This window comes from Amphiprion ocellaris, chromosome 20 (genome assembly GCF_022539595.1).
Source record: "Amphiprion ocellaris isolate individual 3 ecotype Okinawa chromosome 20, ASM2253959v1, whole genome shotgun sequence".
Lineage (NCBI taxonomy): Eukaryota > Metazoa > Chordata > Actinopteri > Pomacentridae > Amphiprion > Amphiprion ocellaris.
The window spans coordinates 9,606,272-9,620,718 of NC_072785.1; the positions used below are offsets into that span (position 1 = coordinate 9,606,272).

Consider the following 14,447-nt stretch of genomic DNA (forward strand, 5'->3'; position numbering starts at 1 on the left):
GTGGGTCAAAAATATCCATACAGAAATGCTAATATTTGTTTAAATGTCTTTTGGGCATTTTTCACCTCATCTAGTCGCTTTTTCTAGCCATTCACAAGCTTTACGCCGTGCTTATTTAAAAAATAAAAATATAAATCTATATAATATAAATCAGTAAAAACTACAGGCAGCTGTCCACTCCAGTGTGATTCCCTTCATCTGCAGAAAGCAGGAGCAGCACGGTGAAAAGTGGAAGTGGTTACGTAAACCTACGTAATGGTTTATTTATGTCTCTGGGCCAATAAAATCAGCTCAGCCGCCATGACGTAATGCGATCCACTCCAGAATAGCGCGCGGCGGAGGAGCAGCGGGCACACGGATCCGTTGGAGCTCCTTCCGTCCTTCTCCCCTCCGGTTCCTCCGCTCCATGTTCGTGTCTGTTCATGCCTCTCGGTCCTCGGTAGAACAGCCCGGCGGGAGGCGGGATCGGCGGCGGGATGTCGGCGCTAAAGGAGCGGCAGAGCTACGGACTGTCCAGCGGTAAACTGAGCGGTGGCGGTAACGTCTCGGTTTTTCATGTCAAACTCACTGACAGCGCGGCAAGAGCCATTGATGGCTTTCACAACGCCAAGGTGGGCGCTTTATGTTTTATTTTTTCACTATTTCCTCCTGGAATAACTAGCTAACACAAACATTAGCGGCCGAATGTGTTGTAGCACTTTGTTAGCTTTAGTTTGAAACGGAACCGTGAGACGAGGCGAGGAAGGCGGGTTCGCATTTCGGCCGAAGTTCAGCAGCACCGTCCTCTGTTGTTGTTGTTGTTGTTGTTTTCTCCCATATGCCCCCCTTTTTAGCTATGAAATAGATCTACATGTTGCATAATACGACGCGGAAACGCTGTCCTGTGTGTGATGCTGCTCGTAACAAGCTGCTAGCCAAGTCTTCACAAGCTGCTGGCAAGTATTGTGAATGCTAATCAGTGCTGGAGAAGAAAGGGAAAGGCTGCTAGGAGTAGTAGTAGGAGGAGGAGGAGGATATTATGAGAGAAAAATCATTTTTATCAAATAGACAGAAATCAACCATTTGACCCAGTTTACCACAGATGAATAGAAGCTGCAGGAAGCCGAGCACAGTCATGCACACTTCCTCAATTCGCTAATTCCTTGTAATGCACATTGGAAACTCCTCTGTGAAGAAATGACAGCACTTCTGATGAAAGCTGAAAACCACACGGCTCCTGTCATGTTTAGTGTAGTGATGAGGTAAACAGAAAGGAGGGGAAAACACCTGGCGCACTGTGAGTGAGTGAGTCCAACATGCACACACTTGTTCCTGTGCATCCATTTGGTGTCTTTATATAGCTCCAAGTGTGGCTATTCACAACCTACTTGTCCAGATCACAGATATATTTATATATATTTATAAACAACACCACCTCCACATGCAGCTGGGCCAGACTCTGCACTGGCTGCCAACCCACTTTCTGCGCTCATCAACAGGTGGACTTTACAGATCCTCTCCATGCAAAGGTCATCTCGGATTCTAGCCATCACATACTTTCCATCCGTGCTGAAAATGTGTCACTTTAGCCTGTCATTTCTGCATATTCCAGCAGGCCGTTTCACCCGCTGCGAGAGATGACACCTCATTTCACTGTATTCTGAGTGTTTCAGTATTTGAACGGCAGGGTGCAGCGACCTTAGCTGGCCCTCTTTCTTTTAAAATCAAACTGAATCTACTTAAAGGACACTTGATGCACAAGCATCAGAAAGGTGCATGTGTTCTTGGAGGACCTTTTGCAGTTAGGATTAAGGGAAAGATGCAGAGCAGTTCACTTAGTATGCGCAAATAAACAAATGAATACTTTGTTTAGCGTCTATAGTCACATATGTGTGGTCAGGAGGAAAATAAACACTTAAGGTAGGATTACAAAGTGGTGACAGGATCCAATTTTAGCATTTATCATACATCAGTTTGATGATGGGTTTGGGATTATTGAATGGTATTAGCGCTACAAACTGTCAGACTCATGTGAGACCACTTTTCCTAAATAGATCCAGATTCAGTGCACCAGCACCACAAATAATGTCCTTTTTACTCTATGCAATGTTCTTTCTCATCAAAACCTACATTACCCATAATGCAACTCCACCACTGACAGCTGGCTCTGACATTAAGGTGTGTTGTGTTAATAGAAGCTGATGTTACTAAGATTGGCCAGTCTCGGGCAGAGATCATGATCGATCTTGTAAGCTGGCTTCTTTCCAGTATTTTTTTTAGATTAAAATTGCAGTCTTCAGACAGATGATGACTTCAGTGACAGTTCTTGAGTTGCAGCGTCTTCCTAAGACAAAAAAAGACACGTTTCGTCATGTGCATTAGTACTTGAGACCTGTACACAGATGTTTAACAGAAAATATTAAGACGTGCTTCATCTGTGGGGTTCGTTTGTCACACAAATAAAAATTCAGATTTTCTGTCATACACGATACACATTTACAAAGAAAGCGCTTCCGGAACACAAAGCAAATGGGTGTTAGCTAGTGGTAGGCCGATTAACATGTGAATGGGTTATACTGGGTCAGTCTGCACCGGCTACTGGGGCCTGAGTGGCTACTGCAGCTAATAGGTTACTTTTCATGGTTCAGAGCTGCACTTCCAATGCTGTGGAAGGGCGAAATTTATTACAGATGCCATAAAAAAAAGAAAACTGAAACTTGTGACACATTAAGCGGGAGGAAAATGTGAGCGACTGCTGATTAATACTGTTTATTTTTCATCCATGGTTTTTTGATTTGACATTTATGTCACTATTGCATTTGAATATATGCTTGTGATTATAAAAATGAGTGAGCTGAAGACAAATAGCAGATCTACTTAAGCAAGCAAACAAGATGCAGGCGTTTGTGTCTCATTCAGTTGTGTCAGATGCAAAAAAAACAGCAGCAGAAAAAACCCCAATAGGACGATATTTGTATTGTATATCAGCCGTTTGCCACCCTGCTCTATAAATATCGGCCTAGGCAATTGAAAGTCAGAATATCAGTCAGAAAAGGAGTCAAAAGCACTCATACAGTTACCAAAACATCATCTGTGTTGAATGATTTACATATATCTATGCTGGTGTCTTATCAGATCTGCATGCATGTACATGTGTGGATCTGTATGTTCATGCTCATGGGTTTCCAAAACACATGTAAATCAATCACGTGTTGCTCTTTTCTCCAGGGCTCGTCTTCCCATCCCACCATCTGTTTTAGTGGCAATAAAGGGGTAAGAAGGACCAATCTTACTACTCGCATACAGTAATTCATCATTTCATCTCATATGTTTTGTACATTTTAAAGAGGTTAAATCTTATTGTCTGCGTCTGTTTTCTTCTTCTTTCTCGCAGCAAATCACCATCCCGTGTTCGGAGAACAGAGATGAAGTGAGGATTTTCACCTTTGGCGTGACTAACGTTGCCCGTGACAATCCACATGGAAGCTTTGATTGTGTCAAACAGCTCAGCACTGGGTAAAAAAAAAGCATTAAATATGTCACATTAAACACAAATAACCTCAACTCTTTTGGCACAGGTCAAATTTTTTTCTGATTAAATTGGATTGTAAGGGGAAAAAAGCAGGTCATAAGTGTAGGGTTGCAAAAACATGAGGGCTGTAAGCATGTTTTTGTTCCACAGTGATGACATGATTATATGTTTACTTTGTATTCTATATATAGAATTAGCTGACTGCCTGAATGTGTTTAAATATTTTAAAATGTCTCCGCTCCGCTGCTGTGTGAAAGTCACCCTGCTGTTCTGTGTTTAAATGCCAGGGGAAACCCAGGGTTCCTGACTGTACATGTCTAGGAAAGCACAGAAATTGCAGAGGTGCAAAGTGACTCTGATAAATGTCAGGAGCTGCGACAAGTTGAGGAGTAATCCACCTCATAATTTGTCAAATATAGAGGTCATTCTAATCTGATAATACATTTAACTAAGCATAATCCTCACCAAAGCAACCCTGCACTGAAAAACAAGGCTTTATTTGAAATGGATAACGTGTGGAAGCAGCCTGAAAGCTCTGTCAGATCACTGTCTGTGCTCATCTTCTCAGTGCTGCCGAGGAGCTGTCGTGTCTCGGGGTGATTCAGAAGAAGATGACGGTGAACGCTACAGATGACTCGTACGATAAAGCTCGTCAGAGCATGGCCCAAGCTGAGGAGGAGACACGCAGCCGAGGGGCCATTGTCATCAAACATGGAGGGCGTTTCCAGGGTAGGAAGTATAGAAGACACTCACGCGTCCACAGAGTCTGCGTGGTTATACAACACATAACTCCTGCTAAGAAATAACACTGGCCTGAGGACAAATTTGTACTGTGCTGATAACATCCAGAAAACACTGTCAGCCATATTGCATCGGTTGCTGTGGCAACATGTGTGGTAACCAGTGACATAGTAACAATCTCTCTTGTTTTCTCCTGCATGTTTTGTCCTTTTTGTGTGTGTGTTTTACCTATTAGGTAACGTTCTATACCTCAGACACACACATAGACATTAGAGTATATATTCAAGTCTACATTTTAACTGTGTAGTTTTAAATGTGTCTCTGTAATCTACAAACTCAGATCATACAGACTGTTTTGCATAAACTTACCACACATACATACACACAATACAACCAGTGATTTAGCTAGGTTTTTTTTTGTGCCACCGCTGTTTTTCTATTTCCAACCACAAAACCACTTCCTTCTAAACATTCATGTCAGATGGCGTCATCTTCTCGCTCTGAATGCACACAAAGAATCATGAAAACTAACGTATACGAATATGTTCGTGTGAGCATGGGTGGTGTATGTGCCTTCAAAGGAAGCTTAAAAAAAAAAAAAAAAAAAACGTACTCACTACAGTCTTGTGCAACCATGTGGTTATTTCTTAAATTAGGTGGCAGCTTTTGCTCGCAGAGATGCAGCTTTTTACCCTGAGTGTGAGTTCCTGAAGGGGTCAAATGCTTCCTCTGCGATGCACAATTCTAGCGGTGGAAAGAGTCGTGTTGCCGCATCCAGCCTGAAATAGCAAGAGTTAACGCGCATTTACAACCCAGTCACCTTCTAATGGGCAGCATTTTAAGAAAAACAAGCGCAGCAGAAGGTAGCTTTGATGATAGAAACCTCAGTAAAACCCCCGTGAACCTTCCATGATCTCCTTTGAAGATATTTTTTGCTTTATTCTTGCCGGGCTTCCTTTTGATGTGAGCTTTCCTGCTTCTTTATAGGCAAGAAGGTGACGGTGCGAGCCCCACCCCCTGCTCTGGCCAGCCTGACCAAGCCCAAACCCTCGTGCCAGTCCCTTCTCAGCAGCATTAAGAGGGGGGTCGGCCCGTCCAAGCTGAAGAAAGGTGCCTGTGCGTCGAACAGGAAGAGCGTGGGTGACGTGCAGGAAAGACCCCTCAGGGAGAGAGTAACTCACCTGCTGGCTCTGAGGCCGTACAAGAGGCCTGAGCTGATCTTGAGGCTGCAGAGAGATAAACTGACAGCAGGAGACAAAGATGTGCTGGACTCGGTTCTGACAGAGGTAAGTCTTCTTCCATTCAACCCAGATGCATATGTACACAGGAGGAAGGATTTTGGAGCATGCGTCGCTGCAAAAACTGCCGTTTTGCACATTGTACACATGAATGTTTGGCGATCAAACACTAATTCACCCCAGATCAAAAATGTATAAAATGAGGTAACTGTGAACACTGAGTGCTGAAAATAAGTCTGTTGTTTTCTGTTTTTGTGTGTGCAGGTCGGCCAGCTCAATAGCAGAGACAACACATTTGTTCTGAAGGACAGTCTGTACAAGGAGCTGCAGAAGGACTGGCCCGGCTACACCTCAGGGGACCAGCAGCTCCTTAAACGCATTCTCGTCAGGTAACTCCAATAAGGATGTACCTCCTGCCTTTTTCGCATTATGAAAATGTCACCAATATGTAGTTAATCAAATAAGCTTTCCAGAAACTATGCAGCCTCAGGAAACTATCAGTGGTTCTAGGGTTCTTCCAGGACACAGTGTTAGTATTTTGTTAAAGAATTGTGGAGGTAGGGTAAATATAACGAAAATATTTGGCCTTTTAGCACACTTTCTTTAGTCTGTGTTTCTCATTTACAATTTTCAGCCAGAACATCGTTATTCACTAATGGGAGCTGATCAATTTTTGCGTCTATATGCATTTGTGGGTTACAGTTGGGTTTCTGCAACAACCTGAATTTACAAATTCATATAAAGCCAGGCTCACACTACAGGACTTTCAGGGTGATATATCCCTATTTTACCTCCTGACAAGCAGAGGAAAAATCTGGTCTGGGACTTTCGTCTGAACCAGTGTTAGGCCCAGATTATTTGCTAATGGAAGCGGTTTACAGATCCAACTGTCAACCTCCTGATCTGCTCGCAGACTCATCAGGGCTGCCTGGATAATATTACACATATTTGATACATGCAAATTAACATCGGGATGGTTATTGTTATTATGCTAGCAACCAGACAAACACACAATGAACCTACAATCTTATGTCCAGTTCTCACATTACATCTCCCCAGCCATTTTCTCATCAAGCCTTCTCCTTTTGTTTTTTGTTTATTTGTTCTCACAGGAAAGTATTATTAGAGTTACGGCAAGTTGTTGCACCACAGACTTTTTTTAAATTACATCTACCTTCCTATGTGATCACTGCACAGTTTTCTTAATATCCCGCTGTGTGTGATATGCCTGCCATTGCTGTCCAATCTGTATATTAGAGATGACCAATATACATAAAAAAAAATTATCTTGCAATTATTCAGACAGATTTTGAGATTGCAACATTGGTAGCGATTTTAGTGAGAATTGGAATTTTTGCATTTCTTTTCCACCCCAAAAAATTTAATAAAAAAATTAGTTGCAGTCTGTTCGAAACAAGCATGTTCCTTTACCTCTGGAGAATATGATGTAGAGGCTGGGGCATGTCGAGGCAATGAGGGCATTCAAGCACGATGCAATATACAATAATAGAGGGTTAAACTCTGTTATTGCTTTTACTATATGGTGGACATATAGAAAAGCAATAGTAGAATTTAACAGGTCAAATATAAGAGCAGTTCATAGTATATTTGTGTAGGTATACAGAGCCTATATTGAATACCCTTTAACTGCGTCTTAATGAGAAAATGTGTTGGATTGGGAAATTGAGTGATGACCAGTTTTAATGTGGTATCTGCTACGTGCATATTCCTGCGATACTGCAAGAGTTGCAATATCGTGCATATTGCAGTTTGGTGTCTGTGAAGTTTCCTCTTTAGAGCGTGATGCAACCTGATGTTAAATCTGTCAGGATTGCAAAACTCCTGGCGCGTTAGCTCAGCTGAACTAAGTCAGGAGACTAGAGAAGCCCGATTTCCCCAGATAGATGTCTTGATTGATCAATTTCCTTCTGAAGAAAGCAGATGTGTAATCATCTTTCTGAATGTTCACACGGTTCTCATGTGCATGTAAACACAGTCAGTCATCAACCTGCATTGGTTAACAGTTAACAAGTGAACGCTTTCAAACATTATGGGAGGATTTTTGTTGCCTTTTTAAAATGGAAATCTTGAAAATTTCAGCCTTGGTGATTTGGAAACACTCGTAATTTTCAGTAGTAACACACGAGTCAAAAAATTCTGGGGGCAACAAAACAAACTGCTGTCATTCTAACAAAGAAGTCAAGCAATAATTAGCCCTTAACCATTATTCAGTGAGCAACCATGATCTCATTTTATTCTGCACAGAGTGTGACTTTAAGAACAGCAGGGCACAGTGAAAGTGAAAGGTGGTTACCTCGCTGAGAAGTTGGAGGTGTGCAGTGTGTTGCTTGCAGCTCTTAACCTGACAGCCTACTGTGGTTGCTCCTTTTTTCATTACTAATGCAGCATTTCAAGCTAATCTGCAGTTGAAAATGCAAAAAAAAGGACCATTATCTTGTTGTGTAGAAGCGTTTTTGATGAAAGATAGCAGTTAGTGTTGCGCTCAGAAATAAACACGTTTCCTGTGGCAAATATATGATAAAAATCAACTCCTGTTTCACCATTTAAATGATTTTAGTGCGAAGCTGCAACAATAGGGCATGCTCAGTTTGCATTTGCACTAACTTAATATTACTTTTTTTTAACCAGAATATCACCACAGACACATGCATTTTATTTATTTTGTTGAGTGAGTTAGTGTTGTCTGTTTTTAATTGTTGCAATTTAATGTTTCTGTGGCTGCTGTCTTTGCCAGGCTTCCCTTGAAAAAGAGGTCATTGTATCTCAACGGGACCGACCTGGTTAAATAAAGGCTAAATAAATTTTTAAAAAAACAAAAAACACCCAGTTTGTGATACTTCAGATAGTATCACAAACTGCAGTACTTTCTTCAGTGGGCCATAGGCAGAATCATCATTGTTTTAGTCCATTCAGCAACAGATATAGACTTAAAAGACATTTATTTAAATGTAAGTCTTTGAGTTTGCCAGTTTGTTTGAAACATCAGTTGTGTGGTACTGAAGTAGGTGTTGGTATTCAGTAGATGTCATGACATGAAGGTGAGTCAGCCCCTAAAAATTCATGCCTTCTTTCAGAAGCAGTTGCAAAAACAATCAATGAAACTGGACAATTTATTCAGAATTCAAAAGCTAACGGCACGACTACCACAGCATACAGCATGTCAGTGATGCACCGTTTCAGCTAGTTTGAGGAATGACGACCCGAAATGCAACCCCGAGCTCTGTTAGGTCTATTTAACCGTGGACTAGAGTGACGAAGGGCGACATCGGATGACCTGACCTCCGCAGTCACTCGCCTTAAAATCAGTTCAGATAAATTTAGATTATTTGGATTGCAAAGTTAAGGAATAGCATCCAACAAGTGCTCAGCATACATGTAAAGGCTAAAAGGCATGTCAGGTGATGAGTACATGAAGCTGGTGTGAGTGTCCAAAGCAAAAGCGGATACATTGAAGAAACAAAAATTTTAACAGAATTTTGGTTGGGTTACCTTTTTCCTTATGTGTCGTTTAATAGCTTGATATTTTATTTAAGGGGTTAAAAAAAACGTTTCAGTACTGTGCATTTGAAAAAGAGGTGCTACAAGTAAACAGTTACCAACTGCAGGCCGTAGGTGACACAGCTGCAGCTTTTTATCGGTGTTTTTATTGTTCGCTATGTTGGTCTGAGGTTTCACATTCAACACTTGCTGCACCTGTTAACCACAACATTTCTTTCCCACATCAGTATGTGTTTATCTGCAGGCTGCCATACTGTCCATTACACGTAAGAAAATACTAGTTGTGATTAATGTGCATTGCTTTCTCTGCAGGAGACTGTTTCAACCACAGCAGAACCTCCTCACTGTCCCCGAGGCCCAGGTCAGCCCGCTTCGAGACACCCCCAACTCCTCGCCAGCCCACCGTCCAAAACACTCCCTGCCAGAGGAATACACTGACCCTCTGGCCAGTAAGAAGCCCAGAATATCCCACTTGTCGAGCAAAACGGTCAACGACAAGTCGAAGCCGAAGCCGTCTGCACAAACCGCTTATAAAGACTCAAAAGTGACGGCAGACAATGGACAAAGGCAATCGCTGGATCCTAAAAAACTTTTTGACTCCCTTTCGGTAGTCTGTAAGCAGGAAGCAGAGGTGGCTAAAAGGTTCGAGCCAACTTGTGCCATTCAGCTGAAGACTGAAGCCAGAAATGATTCCCCTCAACTGAACTGTGATCGCTCCCCGTCCCCTATGATAGTGCCCGATCTCAGTAAACACGCTATCAAAAAGAAAAAGAGCAAACACAAACACAAAGACCACGTGAGAAAGCTACTTCTTCTTCAGGTTTTTATGTTTTTTTTTTTCCCTTTTAATGTCATCTGTTGCTAACTTGAATTTGTTTTTAATTATTAAGGAGAAGGACAGATGGAGAGACAGGAAAGACAGAAGAAAAGATCGCAGTTCAGAGGATCCAAACAAAGTCTCCCCAGATTGTAAAGGTGAGCACTGAGCATCGGTGACCTGAAGTGTTAGTTTTTCTGTTTTTTCCAATTGACTAACACTGTTTTGTTCTTTCAGAGCCAAGTGACATTTTATTTGACTCTAAAGTGCTTCAAGTTGACAACGACACAGCAGATTATCTATCGTAAGTAGCATTTATTTGTAGATGTATTCCATTTAACCCTCCTGTTGTCTTCATTTACGGGCACCAAAAAATATTGTTTCCTTGTCTGAAAAAAATCCCAAAATTCAGCAAAAAATCCCCCAAATTTCTGAAAATTTCCAAACCTTCAGGAAGAAAATTCCAATAATTCCTTAAAAGTTTCCCTTAAAAGTTTTTTTTTTTTTTTTTTTTTAAATCCCCCAAATTTGGCAAGAAAATTATTTTAAATGTTTACAAAAAATGAGCAAAAATCTTCCAAAAAAAATCCTAAAAATATCTAAAGTGATTACATATATATCAGTAAAACTTCTAATATTTTCTTCACAAAACATTAACAAAAAAATCAACCAAAATCCAGTGAATTTCGCTGGATTTTGGTTGATTTTTATGTGAATGTTCTTCAGAAACATTTTTAACATTTGTTTTTTTTCCACCAAAAAAGATTTCCCAAAAATGTGGACGTCAGAAGTTTCACTGTGAAAATATTTTTTTCTCCGCATTTTCAAACTTTAAAATGAGTCAATTTTGACCCTCAGGACAACACGAGGCTTAAGTAAAGGTTGTTTTCTTGTCTTGATCTACTTTATTTTCCTTGAACAACATTCTGGAATTTGTGTCTGCTCTGACCAGTGCTTTCTCTTTACTGTCTCTGCGCAGAAAGTACACAGCGATTTGCAGCCCTGACCAGAGGCAGAGCTACAAACAGGACTTTAACAAGGAGTACAGCGAGTACCGAGATCTGCACGCTCACATCGACATCGTGACGCGGCAGTTCATGGAGCTGGACACGCAGCTCAAACAGCTTCACCGCGAGTCCCATAAGTACAAGGTACATGGAAGGAAATGCTGCACCTAGATAATTTCACAGCCGTCATAAAGCTTAGTCATACGGTGCTTTTCAAGGGATAAAATCTAAGTTTAGATCAACACTCACCTCCTGTTGCTGTAGGCTTGTAACTTTGTAGTTTTTTATAGAGAATAGAGGCTGTAGGCAGCTTGAAATCGTGCCACCTTTACAAGAGAATTCCATTGAAACTTCTGCTAGTCTGGCCCTCCTGCTGCACACTCATCTGCCTCCCTGTGCGTAATGAGTCTTTGTTTTAGACATCAATGGATTTTTGCTCTTCACTCTGACGCTACCTCAGAGGAAGAACACTCAATGACATTTTCATAAAATGACTGTTTCAGATACACTGACTAGGAGTGCAACAATGAACAAAGTTCAATAGCTAAGGGGAAATTCTTGGGTCATAGTGTTTTAGTGAGAAACTTGGAGACATTATACACTCAAAGTAATGCTTGATCAAGAATTGAATCTGCATATTTTCGAGTATTAAGCGAAAGTTCCAAACTATTAAACTCAACAAGTTGGTCCTCTACCGTTCTCATCTCCATACATCATATGTTTTTAATAAACACATGCAAACGTGGCACTGCCAGAACAAGATAGATCCTGTGTTTAAGAAAATGGCATCTGTTTCAATTTATTTTGAATACACTTTGCGCCACATATTCCAGAAACTGACTGCTAACTAAATGGCAATAGCTGGATCCTATCACAAGCAAGAACTACTATAAAATTACATTTTGTGTTTTTGTCTTTTTCATGCACAGTACTTAATGAAAAACAAGAAAGGCACTTGTGAATTTGTAGCAGGATTTCAATCATGTGATCGTCAGCAGGCAGTTGATGTAGCGTTCACTTGTTGTCATAGTTACAGTGACGCCGTGCCGCTATCTTGAGAAAACTTTAAGAAATCCATGGCTCCAGAGTATAAGCCGCATCACTGCCAAAATCCAATCAGGTGGTCCTTCCTTGTGTCATTTCTGGCCTTCCCTGAAAATTTCATCCAAATCCATTGTTCTGTTTTTGAGTAATGTTGCTCACAGACAGACAGACGGACAAACATACGCCGATCATCACATAACTCTGCTGCATTCCTTGGCAGAGTAAAAAACACAGTAGCCTTGTAAATATCACGATATCACTGTCAAATCTTGATGCAGTTATTTTTGGTATTTTGTTTAAAACCCCTCAGTGTCTTTCACATGTACTTATAAAGCCACAGATAGTTATTCTGACTGAAATCTTATGTTTTTCATAAGAAACTTTGGAGTTTCCAATCTGGCAAAACCTTGTTTATGCATATATTTATTTATATATTTATATTTCAGCAGCTATAGACATTGCATTTAATCTATTTCATTCAATTTTATCGTCACATTTTTGGTCTGTTATGTAGTCTTAAAGTGTGCTGGAATTGTGTACCACTGTGGTGTGCTGCTGACTGCAAGACAAATTGCCCCACAGGGATAATAAAGATTACTTCAACTTTGCAATTTAATGTCAAATTAGGTGTTTTTTAGGAATTCTCCAGAATTATAGTTGAGTGGAAGTAATTAAACTTAAATGTCTTTTTACAGCAACTGATACAGGTTATCCTAATACTTGGTTAAGACTCTATTGTTTCTTATTTTCAAGTTTTGCATATTAGTAAGTATATGGGACAGTAGCGTTAAAAGTACAGTTAAAGTTCTTTGAAAGCTTTCTTGTTTTGTTTTTTCTCACACAAAAATGGTATTACAACATTTACCTAACTTGATTTAAATTAATAATAATGAAGTCTTGTTTCTGTTTTTCCCTGGCAGACGGTTCGTAATCAAATTCTTCAAGAGTATCGCAAAATTAAGAAGGTAACAACTTCCTTAAAACTTGTCTGTACTTATTCCAGTTCTGCTGCTACATAGACAGTGACACCACTTCTCTCTTTTTTTTGCTATCACATAATCTAGATGTTATTTTTTTTTGTCCTTTGTAGTCCAACCCCAACTACAACCAGGACAAAGTTCGCTGTGAATATCTACACAACAAACTGGCCCACATCAAGAAGCTCATATCAGAGTACGACCAGCAGCAGCTCAGTGTGGACCATTCCTGCCCCAACTGAAGAGCCTCACCGGGAGACGAGTGAACTTATCGAGTACAAAAAAACATCCTGAGGCAAGAAAAGGATCACGCTGCTGAGCTGAATGCCATCGAGCTGGAGTCTATGGCTGAACGCAGTCCCACGAGCCCTGCTGTAAATGTCAGCAAGGTTGGGAGACATTTGTGGAGGCCAGCTGTGCAACAGTAAGGGTGGACAGAAAGGTAGCCCTTTAATATGAGATCTTTTCTTTGAAACTGGTTTGACCGAAGGGCTACGACTATAGCAACATGACACGGGCACAGGGAGTAACAATAGCTTTTTGCAAAAGTCTTTAAACTCTTACTTTTAAACTGCAAATGGATGTGGAGACGAGGTGCTAAGCCTAAAAACAATCATTTGTAGATTCCCATTCTCATCACACATTTTAGTTTCTTTGTGACTTAAATCAATTTGAATATTTGCTTATGTGTTCTGTTGGCCATGTCAGTGTTCATGTTTTACGCTGGAAGCATGAGAAAACTGTATGCTGTACATACTCAGACAGCTCATGTGTGGTCAGGTGAGAGTTACTTCTGATGGAAGCTGGGATGCAGATGTGTCCTGAGGAGACATCTGTCCATAAGTATTTTGCACAGAAGATCAGTGTTTGTTTGGCCGTCAATTCGGGAGTAATGAGTCCTGAGTTTAGTCATTGCCTCCAATGGTTCCTTATTCTGGACTGGGTTTCATAGTATTTGACTGGTTTTATCTTTCAGGTGGTTTTCCAGGGTCACACCGGACTGTTAGGTTGATCACAATGTGAACTTAAAAGATGTATTCAGGGAATGTACAGTATGAGCTTTGATCAAAGTGTAAATTGAAACAGGTTTTCATTATCAGGTGGAGCAAAGTTGTGGGATTATTGTTACTGTAGGATGAGATGGTATAGAATTGAGAAATTAAAGAGGTTTTGTGGCATGCTGTGTACTTTACAGAAAGCATGATGAATAAATCAAGAGATTTTGTCTGAGTTTCAAATAAATTCATTTGTATTTACTCTGCGATGCTTTTCCTAATTTGCAATACGTTTTTTCTTTATAAAGCCAACCAATAAAAACCCTAAAGTTAAAAAACGACCAAAGAGAAGGCATAAATGAGGTACATTAGGCATACAACAGATCATATTGTATGTGATGATGAATTCATGATAACACTGTTTTTATTATCAAGCACGTCCTTGTGACCTTTTTTAATTTAGATCTAAAATGTGTGTAATTTCCCTAATGAGTTGCATCTTGCGTTAGATGTTCATATTCCAGAGGATTAGTGTATTTATACAAATGTAAAAGATGGGCACAGATATACAGCTGAAAAAAAACCTACAAAGATAGCC

At 40.4% G+C, this 14,447-nt stretch overlaps 1 protein-coding gene across 1 annotated transcript; it reads left to right on the forward strand.

Moving 5' to 3' along the window:
• Positions 1-311: 311 nt before the first annotated feature.
• On the forward strand, positions 312-14,111 carry LOC111582898 (RNA polymerase II elongation factor ELL-like). Its single transcript, XM_023291769.3, has 12 exons — positions 312-611; positions 3,208-3,252; positions 3,374-3,495; positions 4,080-4,240; positions 5,240-5,538; positions 5,755-5,879; positions 9,322-9,805; positions 9,900-9,984; positions 10,064-10,130; positions 10,806-10,977; positions 12,798-12,842; positions 12,968-14,111. Exons 1-12 carry the CDS (start codon positions 477-479, stop codon positions 13,094-13,096), a joined length of 1,869 nt encoding a protein of 622 aa, XP_023147537.2. The 5' UTR covers positions 312-476; the 3' UTR covers positions 13,097-14,111.
• Positions 14,112-14,447: the final 336 nt, after the last annotated feature.